Source organism: Rhinoraja longicauda, unplaced genomic scaffold, assembly GCF_053455715.1.
Source record: "Rhinoraja longicauda isolate Sanriku21f unplaced genomic scaffold, sRhiLon1.1 Scf000167, whole genome shotgun sequence".
NCBI classification, from domain to species: Eukaryota; Metazoa; Chordata; class Chondrichthyes; order Rajiformes; family Arhynchobatidae; genus Rhinoraja; species Rhinoraja longicauda.
The window spans coordinates 137,562-151,789 of NW_027601385.1; the positions used below are offsets into that span (position 1 = coordinate 137,562).

General features: G+C 43.3%; 1 protein-coding gene across 2 annotated transcripts in view; it reads right to left on the reverse strand.

The window, feature by feature from the left end:
* Positions 1-14,228, reverse strand: part of LOC144590331 (progranulin-like) — a 55,122-nt gene that overhangs the window by 12,976 nt on the left and 27,918 nt on the right. For both annotated transcript variants that reach the window (XM_078395018.1, XM_078395019.1), the window contains 2 exons: positions 12,380-12,458; positions 9,522-9,619 (listed from right to left, as the gene is read on the reverse strand). In XM_078395018.1, the coding sequence (XP_078251144.1) occupies positions 9,522-9,619; positions 12,380-12,458 (177 nt within the window). The remainder of the gene's footprint in view (positions 1-9,521; positions 9,620-12,379; positions 12,459-14,228) is intronic.

Genomic DNA, 14,228 nt, shown 5'->3' on the forward strand with positions numbered 1-14,228 from the left:
CTGTAGCACTACATTTATTCTTTTGCACTACCTAATGTGCTCAAGCATAGTATGATTGTGTGGATATAACGCAAAACCTTTTTTTGACGAGACCTTGGTCCACATGACAATGATAAATTGACACCAATTCCATTGTATTGCCTCCAGGTGCAAACTGAAAACAAAGCTCAATCCACTACTTTGCCAAGACAAAATGGCTATTTCCTCTAACATCTAATTTTTTTCACTTAATTTTATTCATTTCATAAAAAGTATAAAGGAAACAAGCAAGAGATTAAGTTCAAAGCTTGACATGGTAGTTTTCCTTCCAAGTAACATACTTTACAGGAAGACTAGCAATAAAATATTTTCACCGTGTCTGACAGATCCCTGAAAGATTTAGTGAAAATGGAATAAAGTAGAATACAAGGAAATGCAGATGGTGATTTACAAAACAAGAGTAACTCAGCAGGTTGAAAGCATCTCTGGAGAACATGTGCAGGTAACGCTTTGGGTCGGAATCCTTCAGTACTTAGATGTACTTTAAGGCTCATGACCTGCAGAACTACAGACTAAATTGAAGATGGAGTTGGGCTCTGATCAGAACAATGCAGCCTGTGTTGCACATTTTCCACATTCTATGAATGGTATGTAAACTCACCTATAATTATCCCTCAATTCAAGATAATTGCTTGTTGCAAAATGACCATATTCATATCTTTCTTTCCCACGTATAAGAATTGAGGTGCATGAAACACGAATCTATAACCCATGCAGCACGAAACAGGGACGGGTAAGGGAAAGCGTGTTCTAAAAAACAGCAAGGCAGAGAGAGTTGCTACGCAGCAGTAGAGTTGCTACCTTACAGCGCCAGAGACCCGGGTTCTAGAGGTGCTGTCTGTACAGACTTTGTACGTTCTCCCCGTGACCGCGTGGGTTTTCCCCGGGTGCTCCGGTTTCCTCCCACACTCCAAAGATGTACAGGTTTGTAGGTTAATTGGCTTTGGCAAAGATTGTAAATTGTCGCTAGTGTTTTGGATGGTGCTGGTGTGCGGGGATCGCAGGTCGGCGCGGACGCGGTGGTCCGAAGAGCCCGTTTCCGCGCTGTCTAAACTATACAAATAGAAACTAATACAGAAAAGACGATGTGCATGCATACAGAAATTAATGCACCAGTCACATGTGAAGCACCATGGCAGCATGACAGGAATGAACACAAGCATTCACTAAGATGGCTCAAAGACATATAACCAAGCAGTGACAACTGACCTGGAGAAGAGGGCAGCAGGCCCAGGATCCTGACACCAGCTTGCAGCAGGTCGAGCCTGATTGACACTTTACTGTCTCATCACACTGGACATCTAAGGCTTCACTTTTCACAATACTTGACATCTTTGTTAACAGAGGAATAGAAATACTGCCTTTGTGACAGAGCTGTGCTTGAACATCACATGTATAACCATTAGGGCAGCAATGAATATGATCGTCATAGCAAACACCCTGATAGAGAAAAGAAATACTGCTATATCTCAAAACCCAAGTCATAATCCACAATAAGTCATGCTACAATAAAGGTGGTTAAGCAGCTTCACTCTAACAATCTACTGGGAAGAAAGATCCTATTTCCATCCTCAGGTTTATTTTCCACATTGAACCACAAGATGTGCAGCACAAATCCTTTACAGCTGTGCAATAAATTGACCTGGCTCTCGCCAAAACCAAATGTCACCAAAAATGCACTTTTTTCCCCTTAAAAATGATCCCATACAAAGCATACCTTAAAAATGTTAAAGTGTCACATGGTTCAACAATTAATCTCATGTGAGAAAGTCTAGGTTTCAAGCCACACTCTAAACAAGTAATTCTTGCAGCAGAAACTACCCGTTGCAGTACTGAAGGAGTGCTGCATTGTCAGGGCCATTATCTGAGACAAGATCTCCAGGTGGACAAATTAACTCTTCTGCTAAGCTTCAAGCCACAAAGAGGATAACATATTGTTTTACACATACATACATATATATATCTATAAAAACAGAGTCACGATCAATGTGCAAAAGGAGCAAATGACCAAAATACAAGCAATCAACATTCAAAGAGAAGCTTAAAGGGCCTGTCCCACTTAGGCGATTTTTTTGGCGACTGCCGGCGACTGTAGCAGATCGACAAAATTTTCTTTTCCCGACGACAATGACCAGGACAATGCCGAGTCAGGTCGAGATTACACCGTCTTCGGAAACATCGCGAAATTCCCACGCTGTCAATGCTTCTCTGGCGTCCTAATTTTCGCTGAAATCACTGACAAGTCGGTAAGTACTTGAGAGTTTTGAACTATAACATCTTGTATGGGTTACTTAAAAACCAAGCTTCACTGTAACAAGGCATAAACTGGATTTGCTTCCAGTTTACTAATAGCAGTATTAAAAAAAAAAAATTAAAAAGTGGTTAAGTGGATTTTTGTGAAAAGTGTGTGGGCATTCTTTGAAAATGTAAGGGAGATGTATATCTGGTTTCTGGGTTGCATATCTGGGTTGGTAGCCCACTATAAATGTAATGGCTGATGGCCATAAACATCGCGGAAATTCCCACACTTACCTGACCGTCAAACTGTCGCCTTCAATCTACCTGTCAAATGTCTTGACGGTAAATAAATTGGTTAAACACAAGCATTTTATGGTATTTGGAAATAACTTTACTAATTTTAATATTATGTGCTTCTAACTGCATCTAAGAGAACCTAGCAAACCTGGGGACAGCATGCGACAGCGCCCGCAATAAACAACGATACCTGGCGACAAGCCAGCTGTCGCCGAGAAATTTCAAACCGGGTGATTTCTCAGCGATGCGCTGAGATCCACTACGATTTTTAGAAGACTCCTCATGATCATGCCCGCGACACCCGGCGAACTGTTGGCAAGTCTAGTCGCCGGCAGTCACCTTAAAATCGCCTAAGTGGGACAGGTCCTTTAGTAAACTTCAAGTATCATAGAAGCAGACAGTGTGTCCCCCACATCCCACAGTTCAGCTTACACCAGACTGCTTGTTTGGCAGCTCGTAGTTTCACTACACAATATTAGTCACTTTGTCCAGGACACCACATTTTATTGAGGACTTGTTAATGACCGATTGGCAAATAAAAACTGTGGCAAGAATTTTTCCGCCCCATCCCAACCAGAACATGTCTGGATCTTCCTGCATGCAAAAGTGCGACAGGCAGTAACCGTGCTCACATTGAACAGCACTGGGATATTTAAAGACCAGTGATCTGCAAGGCTTTAAACTCAGAGCCGGGATGTGCGATTACAGTCGCTTTTCTCAATTGTGATGTACAGGTCACAATTTTAAATAAGCCTCTCGAAAAATGTAAGGCGTTAAAACAAGCGAAAAAACAAGTCATCAATGAATGATAGGTGAATTGACAGGATTAGAGTGAGTTTAAAGTTAAGGATGGTATTATTAAGGATGATATTTTTAAGGTAGACACAAAATGCTGGAGTAACTCAGCGGGTCAGGCAGCATCTCGGGAGAGAAGGAATGGGTAACGTTTCAGTCACGCAGAACCAGTCAATCTCCATCTACCAATACTCTCCTCCACCTAGCAGAGCCGGTTCTTACCCTCAACAACTTCTCCTTTGACTCCTCCCACTTCCACCAAAGCCGAGGCGTAGCTATGGGCACTCGCATGGGCCTAGCTATGCCTGCCTCATTGTAGGGTACGTCGAACAATCCCTGTTCCGGACGTACACCGGTCCCATCCCCGAACTCTACCTCCGCTACATTGATGACTGCATTGGTGCTACCTCTTGTACCCATGCAGAACTCACTGACTTCATACATTTCACCACTAATTTCCATCCTGCTCTTAAATATACTTGGGACATCTCCCTACCGTTTCTGAATCTCACCATTTCCATCACAGGAGACAGACTAGTGACCGACAACTACAAAAAACCTACTGACTCCCATACCTCTCTTGACTACACTTCTTCCCACCCTGTTTCCTGTAAAAACTCTATCCCCTACTCCCAATCCCTCCGTCTACGCCGCATCTGCGCCCAGGATGAGGTGTTTCACACTAGGGCATCAGAGATGTCCTAATTCTTTAGGAAACCGGGCTTCCCCTCTTCCATTATAGATGAGGCTCTCACCAGGGTCTCCTCTATATCCCACAGCTCCGCTCTTGTTCCCCCCATTCGTAACAAGGACAGAGTCCCCCTTGTCCTCACCTTCCACCCCATCAGCCATCGTATACAACAGATTATCCTCCAACATTTCCGGCACCTCCAACAGGATTCTACTACTGGCCACATCTTCCCATCTCCTCCCCTTTCTGCTTTCCGCAGAGACCATTCCCGCCATAACTCCCTGGTCCACTCGCCCCCTTCCCACCCAAACCACCCCCTCCCCCTCGACTCCATCCAAGTACCCAAACAGTCTTTCCAGGTGAGGCAGAGGTTCACCTGCACCTCCTCCAACCTCATCTATTGTATCCGCTGTTCCAGATGTCAACTTCTCTACATCGGCGAGACCAAACACAGGCTCGGCCATCGTTTCACTCAACACCTTCGCTCAGTCCGCCTTATCCAACCTGATCTCCCGGTGGCTGAGCACTTCAACTCCCCCTCCCACTCCCAGTCTGACCTTTCTGTCATGGGCCTCCTCCATTGTCATAGTGAAGCCCAGCACAAATTGGAGGAACAGCATCTCATATTTCGCTTGGGCAGTTTACACCCCGGCGGTATGAACATTGACCTCTAACTTCAGTTAGTTCCTCTGTCCTTCTCTATCCCCTCCCCTTTCCCAGTTCTCCCACTGTCTTCCTGTCTCCTACTACATCCTATCTTGGTCCTGCCCCCTCCCCTGACATCAGTCTGAAGAAGGGTCTCGACCCCGAAACGTCACCCATTCCTTCTCTCCCAAGATGCTGCCTGACCTGCTGAGTTACTCCAGCGTTTTGTGTCTACCTTCGATTTAAACCAGCATCTGCAGTTTTTTTTCCTATAATATTTTTAAGTATGGGAGAGTAAAGAAGTCTGTCTGGAGGGAATAGAGGGAGGGATTCTGTTTCCAAAGGTAGGCGGGGAGACAGTGCAAGACAAGGGGGTGTGTTTAGTGAGAAAATAAATGTAAAATTCAGCTAAAATCTGTCGGTTATGAATGATACTTATTATAATTTATATGCAGGAAAATCTTCCCGATGTTGGGAGAGTCCAGAACCAGGGGTCACAGTTTAAGAATAAGAGGTAGACCATTTAGGACTGAGAAGAGGGAAAACTTTTTCACCCAGAGTTGTGAATCTGTGAAATTCTCTGCCTTGGACAATTCTGCAGCAAGCCTGCACTGTTGCACTAACAGTACCATCACTACATCAGTGCCAGACACACTGCCTTCATTTTAGTCACATTCAGCACCATGGATTCCCATGTTTTGAACAGAGCCCCACCTGAAGATTACACAAGGAGACATTGGGACAGCAGCGTACAAGATCTTCACAGCAAATTGCAGGTTGCAGCAAAGGTAATTCAAATTAAAATGTGACTGCCAAGAGACAACTCAATGTCTGCCATAAGAGTCTATATGAAACCCAAAAATCCTAATCGTGAAATAAGCATAGTGGGACAATATCATAACAATCTCAGTTCATGATACCCATACACCTGCACTTCAGAATCCCACTCCCGGCTTTTGTCCATTTGCCTTTACAATAATGCAGGTTGAAATTTTCTGGCTCAGCTTCTCGTGGTCAGTAAATCACATGGCCTATCACGTTTTAAACCTAATCTGTAGCTAAGTAACTCTTACCAGTATACCTTTTGGAATCTCAGCAGACAACCAACGCTGCTGATTTAACGGAAACAGATTACAAACAGTTCTTGGAACACATTCGTAACCTGGGGATATCTATACTTAAGAATAGTTCTCCTGCTCAATCAGGGGCATTTTTTGTCATCCAGCATCAGTCAGACTAAATAGTGTCGACTAATTTAAACAAAATGCAATTTAAACACAAGATAGACCAGTTATTTGAAAACAGCATACTGGGTGAACCTTACATCTCTTCCACCAGCTATTGCAGCCTCACTGCAGAGACTGTTGGCAATGCTTTTAAGTTTCCTTTTAAGCTTTTAAGAATGTGTGTTGGCCCTCAAATAGTGGATTTAAGAGGCTTTTAGATAGGCACATCGACATGCAGAGAATGGAGGGATATAGATTATGTGCAGACAGATAAGAGTTGATCTTGACATCATGTTCAGCACAGACACTGTGGGCCGAGTGGTCTGGTCCTGTGCTGTACTTTTCCATAGATACACAAAATGCTGGAGTAACTCAACATGTCAGACAGCATCTCTGGAGAAAAGGAATAGGTGGCGTTTCGGGGAGACCCTTCATCAGACCCGTTTCCATGTTCGACATGATGCCTCATACCACACAGTCAAAGCTGTTGAGAATTCAAGGACTGTACGACTCATGGTAGATGCAATGGTTTCACTCTAATTTAGTTCTCAAAATACAAACACAAGAAACTGTAGATGCTGGAATTTTGGGCAAAAAGCAAATTGCTGGAGGAACTCAGCAGCCCAAGCAACATCTGCGGAAAGTGAATAGACAGGCAATGTTTTAGGTCGCGATCAAAACTTCATCTGTCCATTTCCCTCCACAGATGCTGCTTGACCTGTGGAGCCCCTCCATAAACTGCATCACATTAATGTTTCTGTTCACAAAATGTCAATGGAATGGAGGCCGTTTGACCTGAAACAGATAACTCCAATGGGAGCTGTACATATGCTGAATGAACACTCCCAACCTACACAAGATAGCAAGTACTCAGAAAACAGTAGATTCAATAGGACCTTCATTTCCTGAACATTGGTTCCTTCAGGTAGCAACTGAATCAATGCTGTAGATAACATTAAGTTACTCCACAAGATGGATGATCCAGATAATGCCGTGCGTGTGCCCTCCAATGGGAGTACGGGTGCTCCCCGGCGTACGATGTGTCGACTTGCGAATAAAGAAAACTTATTGTAGTATAACTAAATATTGTCACAAAAATAATAAGTACAGGTATTTTAAATCATTACAATTTTTAGAATTTATATTCCTGAATATTCTATAGTCATAGTTGGCAGTGTGAACGGTGAAGAGGATGTTAGGAGGTTGCAGGGTGACCTGGACAGGTTGAGTGAGTGGGCAGATGCATGGCAGATGCAGTATAATGTAGATAAATGTGAGGTTATCCACTTTGGCGGCAAAAACAAGGAGGCAGCTTATTATCTCAATGGTGTCAGGTTAGGTAAGGGAGAAATGCAGCGAGACCTGGGTGTCCTTGTACACCAGTCACTGAAAGTTGGCGTGCAGCTACAGCAGGCAGTGAAGAAAGTTAATGGCATGTTGTGTTGGCCTTCGTAACAAGAGGATTTCAGTATAGGAGTAAAGAGGTTCTTCTGCAGTTGTATAGGGCCCTGTAAGACCACATCTGGAGTATTGTGTACAGTTTTGGTCTCCTAATTTGAGGAAGGACATCCTTGTGATTGAGGCAGTGCAGCGTAGGTTCACGAGATTGATCCCTGGGATGGCGGGACTGTCATGTGAGGAAAGATTGAAAAGACTAGGCTTGTATTCACTGGAGTTTAGAAGGATGAGAGGGGATCTATAGAGACGTATAATATTATAAAAGGACTGGACAAGCTAGATGCAGGAAAAATATTCCCAATGTTGGGCGAGTCCAGAACCAGGGGCCACAGTCTTAGAATAAAGGGGAGGCCATTTAAAACTGGGGTGAGAAGGAACATTTTCACCCAGAGAGTGGTGAATTTGTGGAATTCTCTGCCACAGAGGGCAGTGGAGGCCAAATCATTGGATGGGTTTAAGAGAGAGTTGGAGAGAGCTCTAGGGGCTAGTGGAATCAAGGGATATGGGGAGAAGGCAGGCACAGGTTACTGATTGTGGGCGATCAGCCATGATCACAATGAATGGTGGTGCTGGCTCGAAGGGCAGAATGGCCTCCTCCTGCACCTATTTTCTATGTTTCTATATTTCTATACAGCATGGAAACAGACCCTGCAGCCCAACCTGCTCACATCGACAAACAAGTCCCATCTACGCTAGTCCCACCTGCCCGTCTTTGGCCCATATCCCTCTAAACCTGTCCTATCCATGTACCCAATTGTTTCTTAAATGTTACAATAGTCTCTGTCTCAACTACCTCATCTGGTAGCTGGTTCCATACACCCACCTTCCTTTGTGTGAAGGTATTCTTCTGGACAAACCCAAGCAAATGAGAGAATGAGAGGAGCATGCAGAGGTGAGCACTGTGTTTTGTTAACAGTCCCAGGAGCAAGTGCAGCTGGTAATTACAATTCATTAAGTATCTTCCCTTTTTATCATATCATATCATATATCTACAGCCGGAAACAGGCCTTTTCGGCCCTCCAAGTCCGTGCCGCCCAGCGATCCCCGTACATTAACACTATCCTACACCCACTAGGGACAATTTTTACATTTACCCAGTCAATTAACCTACATACCTTTTAGAAGGAAATGACTGAAAGTTTATGACAAAGGCCACTCATTGATCTAGATTTTGGATTAGAAAGTTGACACAACTGTTAACGCTTCCCATAATAGTGTGAAACCAAGCAATTTCTGAAGTGTATGCAGTTGGACACAGGAATGACAACATTAAACTAATGGATGATGAATTCTTACATTCTGTGCAGCGACATTAAATTTTGTTATCACCTAAATACATTCCGTACACATCTTCCCAAAAGCTGGAACTTTATATGCACAGGAGCACCTTTTATGGTTCTTTACGAGATTAGCCGAGTCATGATGTTTGCAGGTCAAACATGCAAATATTGCCAGCTCGATGCACTACAGCGATCGTAATAATCAAATCACTTTTCTCCCAGAACCCACACAACTGACATTTGATGCAGCATTCTTCAGACTCCTGATAAAGAGCCACTAACTCAGCATAGATCAGCAGAGAATCATTCCTCAGTCTGTGGGGCTCAGGTGCTCAATGTTCAGGTCCAGGTCCAGGCCCAGGCTCCGGCTGCTTCCCCCGGCACCAGGCCTGGCTCTCCCGCTCCCAAGAGACAGGCAGCCGAGCCCTGCTCAACGGGCCCCAACTGCGCAAGCGCGGACGCGTTTGTTCTGCACACGCGCGGATGCGGCGGCCATCTTACGTAAGTACCAGATCAACGGAGCCCCAACTTCGCATGCACGTTTTTTTAAACTTTAAAATGGAATGACTTTAAAAATATAACACTGATTTCAATGAAACTTCTTCCATAGGGACAACAGTGAGAGAGGTGGGTCTAAAATTGTCACGCTATCATGTACCGTTTTGGCTGTACTTCAGGAACAAACGAGAGTTTTAGTATATAGATGGGCCAAATGCAGGCAGGTGGGACTAGTTTAGATGGGTTATGTTCGTCGGTGTGGGCAAGTTGGGCCAAAGGGCCAAGGAGATTCCCCACATTACAGACGGGCTGAAAAGAAAGTAGTTACACATTTCAAGTGTGCAAATCTCTTACTTTTGGCATAGGACAACACCTATAGTCTCCTGAGAACATCAGGCAGCAGGTTTCTTTTCCAGGGCAGAACACAGTGTCATTGCACTGCACATTTGAAACTGCAAAGAGAACATGATAAAGGTAACAAACAGTTGAACAAAACTAGAAAATCATCAAGGGAGGAAGAAATTAAAAGAAGGACAATGAGAGAGGAACAGGGGGCAGAAATAATTGAATTCTCATGTGTGAAGTAATTCATAAAAACCCAATACATTAGCAAGTTCAAACATCTCTCGAGCTACAAACTTGAAATAGTTTATTTATTTGGAAATTTGAAAGATTTGTTAGATAGAAATTCAGAAAATAGGTGCGGGAGGAGGCCATTTGGCCCTTCGAGCCATTCATTGTGATCATGGCTGATCATCCACAATAGGTAACCTGTACCTGCCTTCTCCCCATATCCCTTGACTCCACTAGCCCTTATCTTTTAAATAGCTCTATCTTTTAAATTCATCTAGTGAATTGGCCTCCACTGCCTTCTGTGGCAGAGAATTCCACAATTTCACAATTCTCTGGGTGAAAAAGTTTCTTCTCACCTCAGTTTTAAATGGCCTCCCCTTCATTCCTAGACTGTGGCCCCTGGTTCTGGACTCCCCCAACATTGGGAACATTTGTCCTCATCTAGCTTGTCCAGTCCTTTTATAATTTAATACATCTCTATAAGCTCCCCTCTCATCCTTCTAAACTCCAGAGAATACATGCCCAGTCTTTCCAATCTTTCCTCATACCACAGACCCACCATCCCGGGGATTAACCTCGTGAACCTACGCTGCAATGCCTCAATGGCAAGGATCTCCTTCCTCAAATTAGGAGACCAAAACTGCACACAATACTCCAAATGTGGTCTCACCAGGGCCCTATACAACTGCAGAAGGACCTCTTTACTCCTATACTCCAATCCTCTCGTTATGAAGGCCAACATGCAATTAACTTTCTTCACTGCCTGCTGTACCTGCACACTTACTTTCAGTGACTGGTGTACAAGGACACCCAGGTCTCGCTGCACTTCCCCTTTAACTAATCTGACACCATTGAGATAATAATCTGCCTCCTTGTTTTTGCCGCCACAGTGGATAACCTCACATTTATCTACATTATACTGCATCTGCCATGCATCTGCCCATTCACTCAACCTGTCCAAGTCACCCTGCAACCTCCTAACATCCTCTTCGATGTTCACACTGCCACCCAGCTTTGTGTCATCTGCACACTTGCTTCTAACATCCAAATCATTAATATATATTGTAAATAGTTGCGGCCCCAGCACCGAGCCTTGCGGCACTCCACTCGCCACTGCCTGCCATTCCATTAATTTACTGGATTATACTAGATTATTTTCTCCAGAACATCAGAGTATGCGGGAGACATGATAGAAGTATATACGTGGACAGCGTGGCACAGAACTTTTTTCTCCAGATGGAAACTCAAATACGAGAGGGCATAGCTCTAAAGTGAGAAGGGCACAGTTTAGAAGTAGATGTGTCGGGCAGGTTTTTATTTTTACAAAGGCTTGTGGGTGCCTGGAACATGCGGCCAGGGTGGTGATTCAGGAAGATACAATAGTGGCATTCAAGAGACACTTGGTTAGGCATATGAACATGTAGGGAATGAAGAGATATGAACTATGTGCATCAGAACAGTAGGTCTTGGCATCATGTTCAACAAGGACATTGTTGGCCGAAGATTCAAGATTCTAAATCGTAGTTCAGGCAGTTCCTGCGGAGGAAAATTGACAGACCACATTTCACATCACCGTGAAGAAGGATCCCACCCAAAATATCATCTGTGCATTTCCCTCCAGAGTCTGCCGGGCCTGCTAAGTTCCTCTAGCAATCTTTTTCTGCTCAATTTCTTCTAGGCTCTGCCTTACACAGGCCTAGTGTTTGTGTAGAAGGAACTGCAGGTGCTGGTTTAAACCAAAGATAGACACAAAATGCTGGAGTAGCTCAGTGGGACAGGCAGCATCTCTAGAGAGAAGGAATAGGTGACGTTTTGGATCAAGACTGAAGAATGGTCTCGACCCGAAACGTCACCCATTCTGTCTCTCCACAGATGCTGCCTGTCCCACTGAGTTACTCCAGCATTTTGTGTCTATCTTCAGCCTGTCGTTTATGTTCCTTCACACCTCCTGTCTTTTTTTCTGCAACTTAAAAAGTATATTTACAACTTTTCCCACTATCAATAAAAGTCAATTGAAACAACACGTTAACTGTTTACACTCTACCATTTGCGCTGTTTGATCTGCCAAGTATTTCCAACATTTTAGTCTTATCTTCAATTAACTTTCAGAATTGCTAGTTTTGCAATAGTTACAATGAAGTCACTGGACATTGCACGAGGTGTTGCTCTCCCCTGACACAGACTCAATGCTGAAATGTCTGTGTTTCAGCCCGTGTTTCAATGCAAACTAGAATTGTTGGTGAGGAAACATGCCAAACCATTGGTATTTAATCACATGGGGCTTCCACCCTGTTCCCATGTCCCACCATCGTTTAATTCTGACACTGTCCCGGTTCATTAATCAACGCTGAGAAATGTTGGGAGGCAGTTTCCTTGCAGAGGGCTGCATCCAGAATAACCACTTGGGCCAAGGACAGACAACTGGCAACTTGGGAGTCTGAACCCATCTGACCCAGCCTGCAGTAGCTGCCAGTAACTTTTTAGAAAAGTGATAACATTCTCAGTTAAAACATAGCTTGAAATTCATCCAGCAATGATAATTGAAAATATATCCATTCCGGCTTGAACGGAGAAACATGATGTTTGAATATATTGGAAAGCCTAGAATGACTGGAGTCTGAATACTTGCAGCAACTTACCAATGGGTTTGATGCAGGTTTTCCGTGCCTTATCACACTGGAAGCCCTTTGGACAACAGCGATCACCACAACATACAGCCTGTAATCAGATGGAATTGGGGGTCAGCTTCAGGAAAGAGTGCAATGGTTAAAAATTAAAACAATATTTCTTCCACTCAACCTGATAGACTGAAAAGTTAACAGATAATATCTAGTGGTGTCTGTTTCATGTACAAAGGATGCAATATTGCAGGCTGCATTAAAATTAAAATATATATTTAAAAATCAACTATTTACAGCATAGATAAAACTAAAGTTGTTAAAGTTAAACCAATACTACTGTTCTCATTTCACAGTCAACCGAAGCACCGATGGGCAGGTTGAGGCCGGTCATTTAAAAGTTATTGTACATTTGAACAGGTACATGAATAGGAAGAGTTTAGAGGAATATGTGTAAAATGCAGGCAAATGGAAAAGGCATAGATGAGATCGTTGCCAGCATTGACGGCTTGGTGTCCAAGGCATGTTTCTGTGCTGTATGACTGACAACCAAACAGGTGGAAAAGAGGCAAATCCAGAAATTATAGCAGCACTGCTCTTTTAAGGTGATCGTAATCTTAACTTATTTCCTTAATTCCTCAAACCTTACAATGGGCCTGGTTTGCAGAGGAAATTATTTTATAACGTGTACGCAATGATACGGAATGAAAATCTTGTGAAAGGTCTCCATTTGCCTGAACAAAGCACTTGGGAGGCATTTCAGCTTCTTTAGTTCGTGATCTCAGTCACGTCAGATGTTCTGACCAAACAAGAAGAGTTTCAGGCTCAGTGGTGGGGAAAGTGAAGTGCTGCTTGGCTTTCCTGTTCCTTTCTGAAGGCAAAGAATGACAAAGGCTTATTATACTGCAGTAATAGCGAGTGACAATCCAGGACTTGAAAGACCAATAATATCCATGTTAAAAAATATCCTTTGCATACTTAAAAGTCAAACCCTTCATCAGTAACAGTAGGTTAATGTGATAATCTGCATATATTATTTGTTCCTGAGCTTTTCTGAAGACCACTAATAACAAGGCGCAGAGTGCCATTGTATACATGACAACACAACTGGGTACAAAGAGCTGAATCTGCCTTTCATATATCTGAATTAGACTCTACTTGCTGTGCAATGAAGCGATATTTTGCAACATTTTTGATGTGCTTCCAATATATCTTTGGGAAGGGTGGGTGCAGTGGTTATTTTCAAACAAACGTGTACCAGTTGCATGAGCAAGTACACTCAATTATATCATAACCAGAAAACAATGCTTCTCAGTACAATTGGGAACATTAAGGGAATTCTCTCATCACTGGAGCTCCTGAACATTGACTGTCAGTCATTGACAGCTGAGTGTCTATCTGATAAGTTCAACTTTAAGCTTCAATAATTGAAGATGTTATGATGAGCAGTCCAAGGCACATTTTTCAAGGAACTAGAGGAAAGGACAGCTAAATACCCAGACATAAACTACCAAACAGCCTCTTTGGCACACACGAAATGCTGGAGTAACTCAGCAGGTCAGGCAGCATCTCTGTAGAGAAGGAACGGGTGACATTTCGGGTCGAGACCCTTCTTCAGACTCTTTGGCAGTCAGGTGTTTGAAATACAAGATAGAGAAGCATAAAAACCAATGATTATGACCCTAATATATGGTTGGGCTAAATGGGTAATTTCTCAGCCAGATTTCCTATGACTTCCTGTCAATAGAGATGTTTTGACCAAGTCAAATGTGAGAACATCAGAAAAAACTCGGATATGCATTCTCCATTCTGTATCATTACAGAAAAGTAATTGTCCTGAACTAAGTGAATCTGCCAACAGTTGGTGAAC